This window comes from Schistocerca gregaria, chromosome 2 (assembly GCF_023897955.1).
Source record: "Schistocerca gregaria isolate iqSchGreg1 chromosome 2, iqSchGreg1.2, whole genome shotgun sequence".
NCBI lineage: Eukaryota > Metazoa > Arthropoda > Insecta > Orthoptera > Acrididae > Schistocerca > Schistocerca gregaria.
This window is the reverse complement of record NC_064921.1, coordinates 490,330,873-490,353,511: the sequence shown is the minus strand read 5'-3', so window position 1 is coordinate 490,353,511 and position 22,639 is coordinate 490,330,873. Positions and strand designations below refer to the sequence as shown.

Sequence of the window (22,639 nt, the reverse complement as noted above, 5' to 3'; positions counted from 1 at the left end):
TCAAGTTGGTTGTTATGTAACTTGATGCAGAAATAATTATATTTAGTTGTGAAAATGCAGTTAACATATAAAATTTTACATAGTTAGCCTTACACAAATTAAAAAAGAGCCATCATATTTATTGAAGGCAGCTATTTATCATTACAAAAATTTATTTCATTAATATTGTGTTTCAACTTTTACTGTAGTATACGAATGTCTGTTAAGTAACATTTAACTCCCAGAAAAAGACTTTGACTTGATGTAGAATTGTAATTACTGTAAAACATAATTTAGTCCTTTCTGGAAGCATGTAGAAACTTACAGACCTCCGCTAATGTCTCAGCTGTGTACTTTCTTGAATAATTTCTCAATTTTTACTATGAAGTCCGTGGTGAAGAAGATTTTCTCAATGGATGCAGAATTGGCAGGCCAAGAAAGGAGGGTTTTCAGAAAAGTAATAAATCCTGTAAGTAAGTTTCCTTTTTTTGCTGTTTTCAGCTCTATTACCTTCCACCACTTTTTTGGTTGGAATTGTGTCATAATTACATCAGAAGACACGTCAGGAAAATAATCAGAACCAGCAATCCTAAAAGACATAACACTTGCAAACCACTCTGGATGTATCTCTATGAGTCAGTTTTCTGCATATGTTCAGCAACTAAGCTTCCCACTCTGAATCTTAGTTCTAACATATTTGCAATGTAATGAAAGTGCACCAGTGCTTGTTCCTGTTGCTTTTTATTACATTCTTATGAGGGGTCCATATTAGAACTTTCTAAAGGATCAATCTATAATTTGACAGCTTGTGTAATATTTGTGCTATCTGCTTGAAGAAGCCCTGGACTCTACAGACCCTAGACAGTTGTCAGAGATGATCAGCAGCATCTTTACAAATTAGAACATTATTCTAGATTCTACTAAAATTAGAACTGACTTCTTCAGAGTGTTCTGTTATAATTTCTACATTTAAAAAGAAGTAGTTGTAAGAATAGGTTACTGTTTTGAATAAATTAATTGTAAGGATTTAATGTGAAGTATTCAATTATCAGTACAAAACAAAAAACAAAAATAAATAAATAAATAAAATAAAATAAAATTAACTCACTTTTTTTTAAACACACAGGTTTTCTCCTCAACCTATTTATAACTATTTCATCACAAATGTTAGTAAGAAATGCAGATATTTTAATTTTCATTACCTTAATATACCAATTTTATTACCATGCTTTCTAAGTCCATTATATGCAAATGGAAAACACTGAACTATTTATTATTCCAATTAGACCATTCAGCCAATGTCACATTGTAACTCTGTGAATGAATAGCCACTACCAAAATGTGGCCAAGAGCAAGGTTGATCACCAAGGGGCAGATCCTGCTGAGCACAATGTACTTCACATCAATAGCTGTTTCAAAATCGGTGGCATATGACTGCCCCCCCCCCCCCCCCCCCATTTCCCCCATGCCAACTTCTCTAAATTACATAGATGATATTGCCCTTAAAACACATTTTTTGATATCTCATTTCACTTGGGCCAATTTCCACTAATCACTCAGCCACCGCAACCCTTATTCCCGTATCCCCATGCCTCCCTCTTTACCCATTCTACACTCACACCCTCCTGTCAATGTGTCTCTCTTCCTCTGTTCCGTATCTCCTTTCAATCCATTCCTCAATGTCACTGGATGCCACACACTCATCCCCCTGCCTAACCAAGCAAGCTCACTGGAGCCACATTCCTATCTTATTAACTTTATGCCTCTCCCCTCGGTCGTCAATCACACTTCTCTCCAACCCTCTCTCCCATTCCCAACCTCACTCACTCCACATAGAGTATCCCTCATTTGAGGCAAGTTGCAGTGCCAGTACAATTTAGTCACCCAGGACATAGCAGTCACCCTACAGAAGAATTTATTGCAAAGCTCAGCAAGGTTTTTCCATCTTGTTTTCTGTGGTTGTCAACCACTCACTTTGTGATTGACATTCCTGTAACTCAAATGGTGGTAGAGAGACGAGCATCAGCCATCAGCCAATCACACCTGTTTCTTAATGGGAGGTCAGGACGTGGGGCAAAAGGACGAGGGGGGGAGGGGGGAGAGGAAAGGTGCCAGAGCACTAAATGTACAGTGATTTTTGCATCTTCTGTTCTGCTACTATATACCTAGTGCTGAAGTTAGTACTTTGGTAAACATTTTAGTTTCTGCACAAAAACATTGAAACGAGCAATGATAGATTCTCAACCTATATCAAATTATCCTAAATAGATTGGTTTAAAAGTTTGATTCAATTACTTCTTACAGCATCACATCCTATCTTGCCTTTAGTGGTCATAGTCATTATGTTGTTCTGAAGCTTAAAAACTTACAATAATAAATCTGAGAGCTTGCAGTGAAAAAAGTTGTCGCTTAATACTTTACATTCATTAGACATTATGGCATGCCTTACTGTACACAAAATGCAACCATCATACCGAAATTGTTTTTAAGGATGTAAGGAGAACCATAACTCACTACAATGTAGAGTAAAAGTAATTTATATAATAATAATATGCCACAGCGAGGCACAGTCAAAGTTGCCTCAGTACACTTCATTGAATTTATTTGTGTGTTCTTCGTTTTTGTTTCTTTTGAGTTCATCAAGTCAACCACATCTGCAATCAAAGTTGGAATTACAGTTACAGTGTACTGCAACAATATTACATGAAATGAAACTGTCTGTGTGATACAGTAGACTGGTAATGTAAAGACAGTTAGTGAGGTGAGCCGGGCAAATGCGTAGTAGGCACGACATTATAAATAGGCATTTGCCTAGCACTTTGCCCAAAGCAGCTTTGAATGCCCAAAATCTGGGCAGTTAGGAAAAAAGTACTTCTCAAAGTTTTAAGTGCTAGAATGTATAATTATCATTTAAAATAAGGGATGGGATGACACTTCCAATACTAACAGTTAGTAAATGTAAAGTTGAACTTTCATTACTTTAATACTAAGAACAAAAAAGAAAGAGATGAGGTGAGTGAGTGCACGCGTGTGTGTGTGGGGTGGGGGTGGGGGGGGGGGGGAGCCCTTATCTATGAGTGTCCAAGGAAGGGACAGGGAAATTCTCTTGGGAACTTCACTTTAACTTCACTTTGTGGGTGTTAGCCTTCGAAAAACTGCAACATAGGGACAGATGAAAACAAGAAAGAAGAAACACTTGTAGCCACAAACTCAGCTCCACTCTACACTCGAAACCTACAGCTGTCTTATAGCAGAACTACCACGCAGTGCTGCAAACTGAGTGGTGTGACTATTTCCTCATATTTGCAATATTTCAATGTCAGAAGAAAGGAGGGGGAGAGGATGTCTGAGGATGTGTGGTTTGCAAGCAAGTCTATAGTTGGACAGGGCGTTACACTCAGAGGGCAGGCTCTTGAATACAGCAGTAATGTCAGGAAATATTTTGAATGAGTGAATGACAATGGTGGGACCTTGCAACCTCTCACTAAAGTGAAGGGAAGAACTACGTCCACATTAAAAATTCATAATAAAATCACTGTTGTGAGAATAGCAGAACAAGGTGAAGCTGCACCATCTCTTTAAGCATGTCAGGAAAAAAAAAGAATTCGAGAAACGTATGACGAATATTGACATTTTTCAGGGAGATGCAACTGGATGTCATATTTATAATCACTATTAAAAATAGGCTCATTCCATGCCAAATCAACCAGAAATTTTAGGAAATGGAAATGACACCCCTCGTCATGCAAATCCTTGACATTTTGGTTAGTGGAAGTTTACCTAGATACATTCACACTGCCAAAATGTAAATATTACAGGTCAATTACTTTTTCACTTGCGATAAACAGAAGTTGTATAGATTCAGGAATTCAGGCTTACATAGAGGAGCTCCTTTACAATTTAAAAACACAATAGTTCCTACAGTTTTTGCAGTGGAAGCTTGAATTTTTTTGTAGTTAAAGAGGAAGATTCACATTTTTGGAGTCATGCTTCTTGTGGTGAATATCCATGACCTACATCTCTGAAAAAATTGTAAATAATTTCTTCTAAACAAAATCCATGCATGGGCATTTTAATTTTTTAAAGATATTGCCTCTCAAAAATTTACTATATTATTATAAATATTCTATTAAGTCACACAAAAAGAATCAGTTTCTAGAAATAATGGGAAGTGTGAAAAACAACATTATTATAAAATAAATATTGAAGTTGCTACTTCATGACTACCATGTCACCAATAAATTGCAGAAGTTTCACTAGATTTCCCTTGGAATAAATCATATCTGAGAACACTGTTTAATTGTAACTACAAGTATTGCATCTTCCAGTTCCTTGTTTTGAGTCGTGTTCACTGAGCATGCAGTTCTGAGCTCTTGTACAGAGTTGTATCCAGAGTCAATTATTGATTAAAAATTCAATTGTTGCAGTATTTAACTATTCATTCAAAAACAAAAGTAAGTCCCCTAATGTTACAGTAATGATAAAGTTAAATACTTTTGTAATGAAACAATGGGATAGAATGATTTTTCATCATTTAATTACTTTTTAGGTTATACCAATCATCTTTTGAATTATTTACAACAAATATTGGTTTTATGACAAGCAGTATGGAAAGTACAAGTAGGTAGTGTTTCCTTGGACAGTATCTGCAAGATATATGTGATAATGCCCTGACTTGTGTGAATGAACTGACCAGGAAAGAACAAGAACTTTTACTACGGCGAAGCAATAGTAATTCATACTGTGATTTAAGTATTTCATGTGTGTATGTTAAACACAAACACAGGTACCTGCGCAGATTCCCTCTATGTAAGGAAATTTGCTGTGATACCTTCAAGCACCATAAACGATATGTTTTGTGTGGATTGCATGAAATTAGTTTAGAAAAGGGAAATACCTTCAAAATGAGAGGCTTTAGCATTATTCCTGGAGAGAAAATGTGCCCAACCTGCATTAAACTTATTAATGAAAAACAAGCAAGTGACGACTCATCACCAGACTACATAAATTACAATAATGTGAAGGTGCAGAGTCCTGAAAAATCTGTGCTCAATATTAGCTTAACTAGCTTATGAGTATCTCCTGCAAAGCTGCACAGTCGGTATGCAGCAGCCAAACGAAAATTGGAATCAGCAGCTGGGGCTCTGAAAACTAAAATTTCACATACATATCAAGTTGAGCTGGCTGCTAATGCAAGCACTATCCTTGACAATGATTTAACAGAACTGGAAGAAAAGGCAAAACATCATTATGAACTCATGGACAAAATCAAACAGAAAATTGAATATGCAAATAATCATGAAAAATTCGGTCTCGACAGAAAGTCAGTTCCAAATTACAGGTTTCTGAATATTTGGTACGACAAGCAAGAGTTCTTTTAATGGAGAAGGGTATTTATTGATGGCTAAGCAGAAAAGAGGGAAGACATTGCCACATGACACAGTGCAAAAAGTAAAGACTTTTTATTTGGATGATGAAAACACACAAGAATAATGCCTGGGAAAAAAGACAAAGTGAGAACCAGTAAAAATACCAGTGAACAAAAGTGTCTTATTTTAAGTAATTTAAATGAACTCTCTATAGAAAAAACTATCCTAAAGACAAAGTAGGCATTTCAAAATATGCCTCTCATCAACTAAAACAGTGTATACTTGCAGGATCATCAGGAACACATACTGTATGTGTGTACATTTAACACCAAAACATTAAACTGCTTCTAAATTCCATTTCTATTAAAGAAACATATGGAGATATAATTAAAATAATAACAAGTGATATAAACCAAGCCTGTATGCTTCGTTTGTGTGAAAAATGCCCCACCAGTTCACTGCTTCAAACCCACTTAGAAAATGAAATAGAAGACTATGATCCTCATGAGATGGTACAATACAGTCAATGGGTATCAACTGGTAGAATGACTAAGTGTTCAAATCACTTCTCTATTACAATCATGTGACACACTAATTAAGAAAATTGAAAAGCTTACTCCACACTCCTTTATTTCTCAGTCACAATCTGATTATCTGAAAATGAAGAAGGAAACACTTGATGAAGGATGAGTGTTAATTTCAATGGATTTCAATGAAAATCTAAGTTTTTTTGTTCAAAATGAAGTACATGGGTACCATTGGAACAATGGCAGCTGTACTCTTCACACTGTCCATATATATTACAAAAAGGACAAAGAGTTCCAAGCAAAAAGTATTTGTACTGTTTCTGATGATCTAGAACATGATGTTGCCTTGGTGTACCAAACTCAGAAGACTGTACTGAATTTTTTTAAAGTGTGAATTTCCAGAAATTCAGCAGCCGTATACTGAATATTTCACTGTTGGTTGTGCTGCACAATATAAAAAATTGTAAGAATTTCAGAAATATCTGTTACCATGAACCATAACTTCAACATAAAGTGCAGCTGGTCCTTTGTTTCTACCAGCCATGGCAAATCTCCCTGTGATGGTATTGGTGGCACTGTTAAAAGACTTCTCACAAAAACAAGTTTGCAAAGATCAAATACTTACAGTGCCACAGGTATTTGAGTTCTGTTGCAAGAACCTGCAAGGCATTTCAGCTCTCTTTGTTTCAAAAGATGAAATGGTACAAGTCAGACATTATCTTTCTCAGTGCTTCACAAGTGCAAAAACAATTCCTGGAAAACGATCTATGCATCACACTGTACCAATATCACCAAAAAAACTGAGCTGTGATATGGATTTTAGTATTGTGCGTGATTTCTCAGATGCACTTCCCTCACTAATGGCAGAATGCACTGTGCAGCCCAACTGCTATGTTGCATGTGCATTTGACTCTTCTTGGTACTTGGAAACTGTTGAGAAGGTGAATTGTGGAGGAGATGTTACAGTAAGGTTCATGCACCCTCATGGACCATCCCCATCTTCTATTGGCCTGATAATGACGTTTGTGATGTTCCTCTCTCTCATATTCTGTGTGAAGTTTATACCACCACAGCAACAAGCCGTACTTACTCTCTGAGCAAAGAGACCTCAAAGTTGGTGGAAGAAAAGTGGTTCTCATACAAAAAAGTATTATCTAAACATCAAAGTGTCTCCTAACGTGTGTAGTTCTAAATCAACTTGAATGCAGATTGCAGTATCAGCATTTTGTGTGGTGTTGACAATATTGGCTTTCGACAAAATGCTTAAATATTATTAAAAATGCTATGTATTTTTACATTGAGTTAATTTGGTTATGGCAGAGGTAAGAAAGTATTCATATGTCATGTAATGTACAAGTTGCCCTATATTTTATACTGCGAAATTTTGTTTCATATATTGCAATTTTTGTTCAATTTGGATACTGTTATGTGTAGTTGTGTTGTTAATGTCTCTTGGGTAGTAATTTTATTTCTCTAAACATAATTTTCTTCCCCAGTGCCATTCATTTCTCAAACCTGATTTTTTGTGTGATGAAATTTTATTATTTGTAGATGATTTTCTAATTTTTTCTGTGTTTTCCAGAGGGGGCAACCGTCCAAAATATTGTTTTTCTCTAATTTAACAGTAAAATTAATTTACAAAAATTTAATTGGATAATTCTAACATGTTTTCAAAAACTAAATGTCTGAAATGATATTCAGGGAAAAAACTGTCAGCATACCATTTTTCGTATAAAAACTGAAACCGATTGTTAAATTTTTAAATTTGCTTTGAAGTAGCACATTGCATCAAACTTTCAGCAATTGCTAACAACAGAATGTATATAAAGCAAACGTTTATGGTATTATATACAACAGCAGTACACAAAATTCAGTTGACAACTAGATAATGAGTGTCATGGCCTGGATGACGTCACATGGAATACCCAACAGGAATATGCAACCCCTGATAAACTGGAGGCTTCCTTTGAAGAAGCGGGACGATTCAGAGGCAGCAAATCATTACTGTTAAATGTAGTGCATTGCTTAGGCTTCAGATACAAAATATTAATGAAAGAAAGGCCATAACGAAGAGAGGTAACGCCGTAGCATGGCAGTGTTGAGATTTGAGGGCAGTATCAAATTAGCACTTTGATGGTATTATTTGGCTTGACAAAATATGGGTAAACACAAGCCATTCAATGAATCTGTAACTAGCCCCGTGCCACAACACACTGGAAAAAGTAGCACACCGATTTTTCCACCATGCAGCAATAGGGTTTAGGGAAAACTTCATGTTACTGTTTGTAACAAAGAAAATTGCCGATTACCATGAATTTCATCTGTGGTTTAGGGACACTCTTTTGAAAAACATGGGCAAGTATTCGGTGACAGTTATGGAAGCCACCTTTTATCATTCAACTATTCTTGATAAGGAACCTAAAGAAGTTCCTATAAAACAAGAAAGGACCAAATGCCTACAATGAAGAAACATTCGCATACCAGATGGCTATAGAAAGGGTGAAATGCTGGAACTCGTGGCTCCAAATAAACCACGTTTACCTCTTTGTGTTCTGGATGAACTGGCTAAAAAAAATGTGATCATAGGGTCCTCAGGCTGCCACCATACCACTGCCACTTCAATTCCACTTAAATCATAGGGATTTGAGTTAAAGGTTATGTGGTAAAAAACAACAAAAAGTTTACTTTAGGAGAAGTGGAAAGAGCAACAAATGATGCTATAAACCAAACTTCATAGTCAAAGATTCCAAGACTTACCAAGCGGGAAAGCGCCGGCAGACAGGCACATGAACAAAACACACAAACACACACACAGAATTTCTAGCTTTCGCAACCGACGGTTGCTTCTTCAGGAAAGAGGGAAGGAGAGGGAAAGACGAAAGGATGTGGGTTTTAAGGGAGAGGGTAAGGAGTCATTCCAATCCCGGGAGCGGAAAGACTTACCTTAGGGGGAAAAAAGGACAGGTGTACACTTGCGCACACACACACACACACACACACACACACACACACACACACACACACACATCCGCACATACACAGACACAAGCAGACATTTGTAAAGGCAAAGAGTTCGGGCAGAGATGTCAGTCGAGGCGGAGGAACAGAGGCAAAGAAGTTGTTGAAAGACAGGTGAGGTATGAGCGGCAGCAACTTGAAATTAGTGGAGGTTGAGGCCTGGCGGATATCGAGAAGAGAGGAAATACTGAAGGGCAAGTTCCCATCTCCGGAGTTCAGATAGGTTGGTGTTGGTGGGAAGTATCCAGATAACCCGGACGGTGTAACACTGTGTCAAGATGTGCTGGCCGTGCACCAAGGCATGTTGAGCCACAGGGTGATCCTCATTACCAACAAACACTGTCTGCCTGTGTCCATTCATGCGAATGGACAGTTTGTTGCTGGTCATTCCCACATAGAAACCGTCACAGTGTAGGCAGGTCAGTTGGTAAATCACGTGGGTGCTTTCACACGTGGCTCTTCCTTTAATCGTGTACACCTTCCGGGTTACAGGACTGGAGTAGGTGGTGGTGGGAGGGTGCATAGGACAGGTTTTACACCGGGAGCGGTTACAATGGTAGGAGCCAGAGGGTAGGGAAGGTGGTTTGGGGATTTCATAGGGATGAACCAAGAGGTTACGAAGGTTAGGTGGACGGCGGAAAGACACTCTTGGGAAAGTGGGGAGGATTTCATGAAGGATGGATCTCATTTCGGGGCAGGATTTTAGGAAGTCGTATCCCTGCTGGAGAGCCACATTCAGAGTCTGATCCAGTCCCGGGAAGTATCCTTTCACAAGTGGGGCACTTTTAGGATTCTTCTGTGAGAGGTTCTGGGTTTGAGGGGATGAGGAAGTGGCTCTGGTTATATGCTTCTGTACCAGGTCGGGAGGATAGTTGCGGGATGCGAAAGCTGTTTTCAAGTTGTTGGTGTAATGGTTCAGGGATTCAGGACTGGAGCAGATTCGTTTGCCACGAAGTCGTAGGCTGTAGGGAAGGGACCGTTTGATATGGAATGGGTGGCAGCTGTCATAATGGAGGTACTGTTGCTTGTTGGTGGGTTTGATGTGGACGGATGTGTGAAGCTGGTCATTGGACAGATGGAGTTCACTCACACAAAACAGTACATTAGTCTCATAACATCATTTTTTTAATGAAAATACAATGCAAAACTTAGGAAAGATACCCAACACTAGACAAAAAAAAACTGTACTTACATGAAGGTCCCAAACTCTAACCTGACCACCAAGGCAGCCAGTCGCTAAAATCTGATTTGATGAAGGATGAAATGCAATACACCAAGGAGTTCTTGGATGTCCAGATAGTGTGTTTATATTCTTTCCAGTTGTCAAATCAGTAACATAAACATTGTGATTGCCATGCGTTGACGCCACTTTCTTCCTATAATTAATAACAATCAAACAGATAATAAGAAATAACATTTCATGGAATCATTGTATTGCAGCAAACAAAACAAAATCATTTGTTATGCTGATGATGCAGTTTTGCTAGCAAACAGTGAATATAACCTGCAGAAACTTTTACATACTTTCATATGCTTAATGTGACAGCCAAAAATCTAAATTTGGCCATGTCCACTTAAAAAATTAGGACCATATCTGTGGAACCAATTAGATGCAAACTGGAAGCAGATGGAAAAACTATTCAACAGTTTAAGACATTTAAATTTCTTGTCAATGATTGTGCAACAGTCGAAATGTCGAAAATAAGGTTAGAGAACAAGTAACAAAAGCAAACGAGAAGTAGCGGGATGTTTAAATGATACAATTTGTAAAAACAATCATATAAGAACAGATGCAAAAGCCAGAATACGCAAAACAAAAGTGAAACCAATTATGACATACAGATGAGACAAGAAGACTTTTGGAAACAATAGAAATAAAAATTCTGTGGAGGACTGTTGGAAAGAATTTTGGACAAGACAGTGAGGGATAGAGAAGTGAAAGCTTACAAAAGGATTCAAGGTTGGCAAATAATAGAAAGTATGACTAGAACGAACATATAGACAGGATGGATGAACGGAAGATTGTGAAAATCATAAATCACCAGAAGAAATATGGATATGGGATATACAAGGAAGGTAGAATTACAACCTCATGACAGACTAAGGAGGTACTAAAGGAAACAGCCTTTTTGCCAGGAAGAAAGGAGAAAGGAAAGGGGAGGGGGGAAGGGGAAGGGGAGGGGGAGGGGAGAGGGAGGGGAGGGGAGGGGGAGGGGAGGGGGAGGGGAGGGGGAAAGGGGAGGGGGAAAGGGGAGGGGGGGAGAGTTTATTCAAACATACAAGTAGTTCTACAACACAAAACAGGAAACATAAATTAAGAATGAATATATATGTACTCAATAAGATAGCACACAATGCTGACCGCTGCGTTCATCAAGTAAGACCTAACATAACTTAAATGTTAATTAATGCAATACTCATGTGTACAATTATACAGTGCAAATTTATTTCCAGAAAATTTCTCAAATTCCGCCTTCACACCAACTACCAAAGACTTTCCTTTGCTTAAGAGAATTAAACATCAAATAAAGTCCCTAAAATAATAAAGTTTTTTAAATATCTAAATCTGGAAAAATGTATTTTTCTAGCAGAATTTCAGACCTATGGCAATAATTTCGAAAATTACAACTACTACACCAATAATGCAGTGCAGTAAAATTATGGGTACAAATAGATAGTAAATCCCAGCAACTAACCACACTGTCTGTGATCAAACACAAAGCAGAACTACCACTAAGGCAAGAGGATGGTACTCGAATGGAAGAAAAAGAAAAGAACAGGAGGAGAAATAATGAAGGGAATCAAGCAGTGTGAACCATATGCAGAAGTATTGTGGTATGGGTCATACATCCAAAAAACTAAAGGTGAGTCACATCCTGTTGTGAAGAATACTCATTTCAGTACATTTCAATGGTGGAAACGGGTCACAGCTGCAAAGAAGTAAAAATGTTTTCATAAATAATGGTTTGGTTTGGAGGAGGGGGAGGAGGAGTGGTTGACATTTCAGTGTGAAAATAGAATATCCTTAATTACTGGAAATTTACGAAGTGAACTTATACATTCCATTTAAACTGACAGATAGTCTTGCCAGCATTACCTTAGTTTCTGCCTTCAATGTGTACAGTTTCCTCTCCCACCTTCTAACAACCCATAGCTTTTATTATGAATTTTCAGTTTCAGATATTATCGAATTATTTTACTGAAAACTTGTGTGAAATTGCACTTCTGTGTCTCTACACTTCTACTATTACTTTTAATACACACAGATATAAGATTTTGAATCACAACTGCATACTACGAAAGTTTCAGATTACCTTACGAATATTCTCTAACCTTCTAACCTGTCTTCAGTAACAAAGGATAACTGAAGGAAAATGCTTGACATTCAGATCAACAAAATTAAATTCTGCTGAAAACAACAATGTCAGATTCTCAATCTGTATCAAGTGATCATGAATAATCTATTTGGTTAAAAACTTCAATTGCTTCGCATCTTACAGTCTCAAATCATACCTTGCCTTCAGCAGTCAGACAATGTTTTGAAATTAAGAGACATACAGTCAATAATTTAGAGAGCTTGTAGTGGAAAATGAAGTCACTAGATATTGTACATTCAGCAGGTATTAGGTCATATGTTACTGTAAACAAAACGCAGTCATCGCATCGAAATTGTTTTTAAGGGTGGAAGGAGAGCCATATCTCACTGTAATGCGAAGTAAACATAAGTTATATAGTTACTGTGCACCACAGTCAAAGTTGTCCCTGTGTGTTGCACCAAAATCATTTGGGTTTTTTGTATTTCTATTTATTATGCAATTTATCAGGTCAGTCACATCCACAATCTATGTTGCCATTACAATTACAGTGTACCATGACAAGATTAAACAAAATTAAATTCTCTGTGCAACACATTAGTGTAAGGATAAACCTCTGGATGGTAACGGAAAGACAGTGAGTGCAAATACACATTCAACTTTTTTTTAAAGCTTATTCATAATTTTTTTCCCTAAAAACTATGTTCTTGCAGTAATATAGACATAAAATTAATGGCTCTCATTTTAGTTAGTGTTACTTCTTTTATCAATTTAACAAGCTGTGTGTTTTGTTACTTTATTTCTGCATGCACAAAATTATTTAAAACAGCTGAGAATTTAACAGCAAATTGGATTCAGACACTTATGGCCACAGAGATAAGGCTGTGGTTACGTGAATGGTTTTTGCAGTATGAGCCTGTTGGGATGAGTGCCCGTAGGAACAAAACTACCTCAAACCCCCAACCCCACTGCACCCACAGGTTCGCCTGAACTGATACCTGCAGAGGCGAGACATGTCTTTGCATTGTCAAGGTACTGTACCGAGAGGGGAGGCTCATGAATACTGCCGTAATGTTATGGAATACTTCTAATGCAAGAAAGACAATTGTGGACCATTGCTTGCTCTCGTGAAGTGATAAGCAAAACTACTGGGACTATAAAAATTCATGAAAACACTGTTGTGATAACAGGGAATGAAAAGTACAGAGTAGAAGAAAGTGAAGCTGGACCATCTTGTCTAAGGACTCCAAGAAAAGAGACACACATGGCATGATGGTGGTGATATTTAAAGATATCAAAAGAATCTTTGGAAATACTATTAGGCTCAGCAAAACACACGTAAATGCAAGCCATTGAATGAGCACACGCTGGAAACATGATTCAGTAACTGACACATACAATACACTTGAAAAGGTGGCAGACTGATTCCTCTCCATGCAGGTACATCAGCAGAGTTCATGGAAAACTGTATGTTATTGTTTAAAGTGAAGAAAACTGCTGATTACTATGAAGAAATGAACACACACAAATTTCAGAGGTGGTTTAATAACTCTCTTTTGTAAAACTTCAGCGAGCCCTCAGTGACAGTAATGGGTCATTCATCTTGTCATTTGATTATCCTTGATAAGGTGCCTACAGTAGCTTCCAGAAAACAACGAGTTACCAACTGGCTCAAATGAGTAACATACAAATGAAGAATGGATGAACTACTGGAACTTGTTGCTCAGAATGAACCACCTTTACTTCTGTATACTGTAGAAGAGCTGGCAAAAAATATGGCCATAGCGACCTCAGACTGCCACCATGCCACAGCCAGTTCATAGCAAGTTGATGTATTATTCTTGCTACATTGTCATATCTTCTAGCGCGCGCTGTGTATACCTGTCCTTTTTTCCCCCTAATGTAAGTCTTTCCACTTATGGGATCGGAATGACTCCTTACCCTCTCCCTTAAAACCCACATCCTTTCGTCTTTCCCTCTCCTTTCCTCTTTCCTGATGAGTTCACTTCTATTGAACTCACATGGACACAGCTGAAGGTTATGTGGCAAGGAACAAAACAAAAAATTTACGATATTTCAGTGCCTGTGTTATTCTGATTACAACGCAAAGTTCCTTTGGACAAGCATGCATACCACAATCTTACACTGTGTACAATCGTGGTCACACGAGAAAACTGAAAAGCCACCAGCACCAGCCATAGGGGGCCAAAAATTTGATGATTGCTTTAACATAACATCTACATCTACATTTATGCTCCGCAAGCCACCCAACGGTGTGTGGCGGAGGGCACTTTACATGCCACTGTCATTACCTCCCTTTCCTGTTCCAGTCGTGTATGTTTCACGGGGAGAATGACTGCCGGAAAGCCTCTGTGCACGGAAAGCCTCTGTGCACACTCGAATCTCTCTAATTTTACATTCATGATCTCCTCGGGAAGTATAAGTAGGAGGAACCAATATATTCGGTATCTCATGCAGAAACGCACCCTCTCAAAACGTGGGCAGCAAGCTACACCGCGATGCAGAGCGCCTCTCTTGCAGAGTCTGCCACTTGAGTTTGCTAAACATCTCCGTAACGCTATCACGCTTACCAGATAACCCTGTGACAAAACGCGCCACTCTTCTTTGGATCTTCTCTATTTCCTTTGTCAACCTGACCTGGTACAGATCCCACACTGATGAGCAATACTCAAGTATAGGTCAAACAAGTGCTTTGTAAGCCACCTTCTTTATTCATGGACTACATTTTCTAAGGACTGTCCCAATGAATCTCAACCTGGCACCTGCCTTACCAACAATTAATTTTATATTATCATTCCACTTCAAATCATTCTGTACGCATACTCACAGATACTTTACAGAAGTAACTGCTACCAGTGTTTGTTCTGCTGTCATATAATCATACAGTAAAGGATCCTTCTTTCTATGTATTCGCAATATGTTACATTTGTCTATGTTAAGGGTCAGTTGCCACTCCCTGCACCAAGTGCCTATCCGCTGCAGATCTTCCCGCATTTCGCTGCAATTTTCTAATGCTGCAACTTCTCTGTATAGTACAGCATCATCTGTGAAAAGCTGCATGGAACTTCAGACACTATCTACTGGGTCATTTATATATATTGTGACAAGCAATGGTCCCATAACACTCCCCTGTGGCATGCCACAGGTTACTTTAACGTCTGTAGACGTCTCTCCATTGAGAACAACATGCTGTGTTATGTTTGCTAAAAACTCTTCAATCCAGCCACACAACTGGTCTGATATTCCGTAGGTTCTTACTTTGTTTATCAGGCGACAGTGCGGAACTGTATCCAACGCTTCCAGAAGTCAAGGAAAATGCCATCTACCTGGGAGCCTGTTCCTGATATTTTCTGGGTCTCATCAACAAATAAAGCGAGTTGGGTCTCACACGATCGCTGTTTTCAGAATCCATATTGATTCCTACAGCGTAGATTCTGGGTTTCCAGAAATGACATGATATGCAAGCAAAAAATATGTCCTAAAATTCTACAACAGATTGATGTCAGAGATATAGGCCTATAGTTTTGCACATCTGCTTGACGACCCTTCTTGAAAACTAGGACTACCTGTGCTCTTTTCCAATCATTTGAAACCTTCCATTCCTCTAGAGACTTGCAGTACATGGCTGTTAGAAGGGGGCAAGTTCTTTCACGTACTCTGTGTAGAATCGAATTGGTATCCCATCAGGTCCAGTGGACTTTCCTCTGTTGAGTGATTTCAGCTGCTTTTCTATTGATTGGACACTTATTTCGATATCAGCCATTTTTTCTCTAGTGCGGTGACTTAGAGAAAGAACTGCAGTGTGGTCTTCCTCAGTGAAACAGCTTTAGAAAAAGGTGTTTAGTATTTCAGCTTTACACGTGTCATCCTCTGTTTCAATGCCATCATCATCCCAGAGTGTCTGGATATGCTGTTTCGATCCACTTACTGATTTGAAAGAACAGAACTTCCTAGGATTTTCTGTCAAATCGGTGCATAGAATTTTACTTTCGAATTCACTGAACGCTTCACGCATAGCCCTCCTTACGCTAACTTTGACATAGTTTAGCTTCTGTTTGCCCGAGAGGTTTTGGCTGCTTTTAAACTTGCAGTGAAGCTCTCTTTGCTTTCGCAGTAGTTTCCTAATTTTGTTGTTGAACCACTGTGGGTTTTTCCCGTCCCTCACAGTTTTACTCGACATGTACCTGTCGAAAATGCAGTTCACTATTGCCTTGTACTTTTTCCATAAACACTCAACATTGTCGGTATCGGAACAGAAATTTTCGTTTTGATCAGGAATGCTGCAACGGCCTTATGATCACATAAGCCAAAACTGGTAAATAAACAAATATAATTGCAATCTTGACTATTGGTTTTAACCTGAAAAATAGGCAGATCATAAAATGAAAGATGCAGAAACTAAAACAGAGCGAAGAAAGGAGTAGTTACTGTGAAGAAATACTGAGACACAAAAAATTAATGTAAATTCTTGATACCACCCACAGAGTTCTGAGAAACTGGTGTCTGGGGGAAGAATCCAGATGGTGCGTATAGTGAAACCAACACCGAAGTCAAGACTGTGATGATGTGGAGAATGCTCTGCAACAAGATTTTGTGCTTTGCCAGTTTATACCCTCTGCCTATGCCCTTCATCCTAACTGATAAACTTTCTCTTTCTGTTTTGCCCATTATTAAAAATTCTCTCTCTTTTCATCTCTTCCCCTACTGATTTTTTTCTTTTCCAATCATTTTTTCCTATCATATAGAAATTCTGGAAACAAATTCTCCCCTACTCTTTACCTCTTGTTAACCACTGTCTGTTCTCACAATTTTCGTACCAATTTTCTGAGTTTTCCGATTTTTTCTCCTTGCTCTTCTCCATTTTTCTATCATTTTCCACCTTCTGCTTCATATTTTTGCCATCATCTCCATTTCTAACACTCCAAACCATCCTCTCTTGTCATGGTGAGTCCCATCACATATTACATTCATTCTTTTCAAGAACATGCTTTTGCACTATCAAAACTAAGGTTCCACATTGTTTCTTGAAACCTGCTTGTCCCTTGGAGTTACTCTCAAAGGCCCAACATTGAAAGTTGCTATTTCTTGATATAATCCCACTATATACCAGGTTCTCTTGCAGTTTAAAATACAGCACTCTCTTACACTTATCCAGCTAATCTGTGACCTATATGCTTCATCTAGCAGTTTCCACTCCACCAGACTTCTCTCCTCCCACAAAATTCTGCAGTTATCTGCCTCACTTGTTTCATTGGATGATAGCATCTGCCAAGCCAACTTCAAACTGCAACATCACGCCAGACTTCACATCAAAAAGCTATCCCACCATCTCTCAAACTACCTCAACAGTGACATTTCCCTTCCTGTCCTTCTGAAGCTCCCAAAAACAGCCACACCATCAGCCACCACCCCTCTTCTACAAACCAAGCTTGGCCATGCTCCATAATATCCCACAGACTTCAGCACTGCTTCCCAGGCCAATAATAATACATAACCACAAGAACCAGTTACGACAGCAAAGTGTTCCCAACCTCTTGTCTCAAGCACTTTCCCCTCATCAATTTTCTGTATTATCTAACAGTCTCACTTTTAGCCATAAACATGCATTTAATAATACTGCTTTGATGAAGGACCTACTTTCCTTTACATGTAATGTCAACCGGAAATATCACTTTGCAACCCAATCCCAAAACCTTTGCAACAGCAAACCTGACATTGAATCCTGCCTTGAAAGTTCCAACTACGATCCCAACTTGATTCACCACCATTATCATCCTTTACAAGCCTCCCAAGAATTCCTCACATCCAGCATTGCTTCACAACTCGTCCTCAGATCCCTTCAACATGATTCTAACTGTCCACTGCAGAACTCCAGGCTCTGCATTCCCTGGAAATTCATGACTCCATCCCAGCAGACAAAGGATCTATCACTATGGTACTTGATCACCATGAGAATCTTAGTGAAGGTTTACACCAGATGTTTGACACCTCTACATACAGCATCTGCTACCAAGATCCCATCCCTGTGATTCAAACTGACCTGCGGTCCCTCCTTAAAACCTCAGATCCCTCACAAGTATTAATACCTCAATCCATGGAACTTCTTATCCCACCAAAATCATGCAGCCTCACCTTTTACCTTCTTTCCTAAGAACCACAAATCCAATGATCCTGGCTGTACTATAGTTGCCTGGCTTCAAAGCACCCACCAAATATATACCTGCCTTAGTTGATCAATGCCTGCAACCCATAGTACAAAGACTTCGCTCCTATACTAAAGACACCAACCATTTCCTAGATCATCTAAAATCAATGCCCGACCCTCTCCCAACACACACCACCTCGCTTTTCTCCACTGATCCTACCTCCTTGTATGCCAACATACCCCACGTACATGGTCTATCTGCTGCTGAACATTTCCTCAGCCAGTGCCCACCTGATTCCAAACCTCTGACATCCTTCCTGCTCACCTTAATCAACTTCTTACTTGCAAACAACCACTTCATCTTTGATGGGCACACACACAGTGGGCAAACATACAAACAGGTCAGGGGTACGACCACGGAAACCAGGATGACTCCTTCCTATGCCAATCTTTATATGAGTCGCTTGGTGGCGCTTTCCTGGGATCCATAAGCCTTCACACCCTGGTTTAGTTTAGATACATTGATGACATCTTTGCCATATGGACTTGTGGCAAGGCTGACCTGTCAAAATTCCTGGACGCACTAAATACCTTCTCCAAATTAAATTTCACACTGTATTAAATTTCATGATGTCCTGTCCTGAATCTCATGTCACTTTCCTTGATGTCAATCTCCTCCTCACTGAAGGCCAGCTACATACAGATGAGTAACAACCATTGTAGCATTCTATTTCAGTTCAAAATAAGCAGCCATCACCAGAAATATTTTCCAACAGGCAGAAACCTTACTCACAAATGAAGCCAAACAATGGCACGAATATTTTGAAGAGGTGCTAAATAGAAGGTGAGTTTGATAAGTACACAATGCGACCAATTTTCTCCTGATGCTACAATACATTGCAGTATGTTACAACATAATCAGCTAGTTGGAGGGAAGGTGTTAGTTTCAAAATGCATCTAACCACCTCCGAGCAGCTGGTGAATTGGGACACGAGTTCCCACGAATACAGTTTTGTGGTTATGTATCATTGCATAATGGCTTGTTCTGTACAGCAACATTACACTATTAAATTATGTGTCAAACCATGGAAAAGTTCCCATTAACTCAGCAAGCCTCTGGGCATGATTACATGTCCAAATCACAAGTTCTCGAATGGTACAAGCCTTTGAAGGAGAGCTAAAGTTAGGTCACCTTTGCATTGAGCATCCATCAACATCCCAAATCGACAAAGAAATGACACTTTTAAGTGATTATTTGAGCATTCGATTGATTGCAAAAACTCTAAATATGTGATTGCTATTTATCACATTGCGACCAAAGTGTTGAACATAAAAAAGGTATGTGCCAAACATGTCCAAAAAGCGTTGACAAAGAACAAAAGGACATGAACGTTTCTGGTGACAAGAACTCTTGAAAATGTGTGAAAAAGATTCTAATTTTTTGCATCCAGCACAGGAATTTGGAATTCTGTGTGCAACCCAGAGAAAAACTGGAGTGCAAAGTGGCACAGCCCAGTGTAAACCCACCAAGAAGATACACACGAGCAAGCACAGGATCAAAAATGTACTCATTGTCTTCTTTGAGGTCGGAGGCATTGCCCACCATGAATTTGTACCTACAGGGAAAGCTGTGAACACAGCAGACTGAAAGGAAACACTGGGACAAGAACAAAAACTTCCAGACTGGTGTTACATGTGCTCTACAGGACATCTGTGAGTAGATGTTTCAGAGGTGTTAAAACAGCATCCAGAAGTGTATTTATACAGGAGGGTGCTATTTCTAAAAATTTTGACTAACTGTACGAATGAGTTCAATAATCAAGTGTTCACGAATCTCATTGAAAGATACAGGTGGAGGAAGAATAACAGTCAGTCAAAGAGCATGAAAATAGTCGAAGATGAGAATAGGAATGAATAAGAGATGTGTGAATGTGTGAATGAATTAAAAGTGCTGTACCTAGCAGGGAGGAGATCAGAATCGTCTTCGGGCAAACAAAACATGGTAAGGTCCTGGGGCCAGACAAAATTCCACTAGAACAGCTGAAAGAAAATCTATCGATGGCAGTACATTTGATGTACCCTCCATTCAAGACAACATGGAGCAGGGAAGAAATGCCAGAACGATGGAAGACAAGCATCTTAGTAAAACTTCCAAAGAGATACCTGACAAACTGCAATACTTGGAGAGAAGTCATGTTGTTATCCATCTCCAATAAAGTGCTGTTATGAATTATCCTAAATACAATAGACTACCTTGAAATCCATCTGCGAAAGGAACGAGCTGGCTTCCACAGGAACTGATCCTGTGTACATCAGATTAATACACTGTGAATCATTCACAAGCAGTGTATGGAATATATGACTAGTCAGTATCTGAAGTCCATAGACTTTGAAAAGGAATTTGATTTAGTGTCAAGAACAAGCATGTGGGAAAACCACATCAAATTATGGTATACCTGATAAGGACATCAAAATAATGCAAGAAATGTATAATTGAGGCTCCTACAAATTAATACAACACAGGAGACCGACATAATCTATTAACACAAAGTCAGGGGTAAAACTAGGATGAGAAAGACACAAGAAGGGGAATACTCAGGAGCAACAAATACCAATTAGTGCACGTGATTTCTGCTGATGACATATGTCTCCTCTCTAAAACTTCAGGCACACAAATGACAAACTGAAAGATCTGCAGGAACATGTAGAAGTGTTTGGACTGACTATAAATGTAGGAAAGACCAAACTTGTGCAGCTAAATGAGTCTATCTATAGTATAGGAAGTTCGAAATAAATGGAAGGAACATAGAGAATGCTGAAGACTTCATGTATCTCAGAAGTATTGCGACTAAAACTGGAGGAGCGCGAGGGGATTCCAGTACCAGGATCAAAACAGCAAATGCAGCCTTCATCCGACTCCATTCTATCTGGAAAACATTCAGATTTCCCTGTGAACAAAATTCTGAATATTCAGCAGCAATATTGCCACATGGGTGTGAAACATGGAAGGTAAGAAAACTTATCATCAAGAAAATACAGACTTTCACAACACTGGTGCTTACTTATGACGAATTCTGAGGGTAATTAAAACCATTATAATATTTAATGAACAGCTGCGAAACAACACAAAACAGAAGCCTATGGATGTACGAATAAATGAAAGAAAAAAGGAACTGGGTTTGACAAATGCTGCAAAGAAATCAGACAGCAGTATAGAGAAGCCCTGAACTGGAATCATCAGGGCCATCTCAGAACAGGAAAACTGAGGCTAACATAATGGAGAACAGTGGAGAAGAAGCAATGGAAGTAAAAAGAGAGATGAAGGCAAAGACTCAAAATCAAGTCCTCTGGCTATGTTTAATTCCAACAACTGAAACAAAGGACGTAAGTCGAGTTCTGCAGGTTCAGTGGGGTGGGATATGTCGTGCAAAAATAAAATGTATTCACTACTACATATAATAGTTAATTCAGTGACAGCATGAATAATAGCATCTACATTGCACGTAAAATGTAACTAACAATTTACTGTCAATTTAATCCCCCCCACAAACAGGAAGAATAGCAAGAAAGTGAAGAAGTTGCAATGTTTTGTCAAGTACAGTGCAAGTATGGGTGCACTAGGCCACTCTGACAAACAATTAAGCTCAGTTGGATCTGTGTGTAAATCTGTTAAATAGTACAAAAAGGTTTTTCTCGTGTTGTGGACCTTTGTGTTTTGGGTGCTCATACTGATCACAGACCGGTGACAGGACAAGAACTTGTGGAAAAATTTGCTACAGAACAGAAGAGAAGAGATAGGAAAGGAATACGCTCTGATGACGAAAATCCTCTGCGCTTTACTGGAAGGCACTTTCCAAGTATGTGGACTATGGTTTAGATGTGCAGCCTGCTCGAAACAGAATGTGCAGTGAGAAATGATAAAATGAATTATAAATGCAAAGCATGCAACATACCATGTTTCAAAACATACCATGCAAAGAAGAACTTTTAGCTAAGTTGTTACATCTGGAAGATGAAATTATGCCCTTACTTCTGAAAGAAAAATTATTTAAAAATTTAAAAACAAAAAAAATTAGAAGTACAAATATAAAATAAAATAAAATATTTTTAACTTCACCATCGCCGATCCAAAGCCCGGATGAGAAAGAAGAATGGGCAATATAATCGAGCAAATTAAATAAAAAAAAAACACAATTTCTGAGCTTGAAGACCCTATCCAGACGAATTTCTGTGCTGACAAACATAGACTGGATGCTTCAAGTGCAA

At 38.7% G+C, this 22,639-nt stretch overlaps 1 protein-coding gene across 2 annotated transcripts in view; it reads right to left on the bottom strand.

Annotated features, from left to right (window-relative positions):
- LOC126327838 (uncharacterized) overlaps positions 1–22,639 on the bottom strand; it is a 298,189-nt gene that overhangs the window by 235,849 nt on the left and 39,701 nt on the right. For both annotated transcript variants that reach the window (XM_049995920.1, XM_049995922.1), the window contains exon 4: positions 10,086–10,269. In XM_049995920.1, the coding sequence (XP_049851877.1) occupies positions 10,086–10,269 (184 nt within the window). The remainder of the gene's footprint in view (positions 1–10,085; positions 10,270–22,639) is intronic.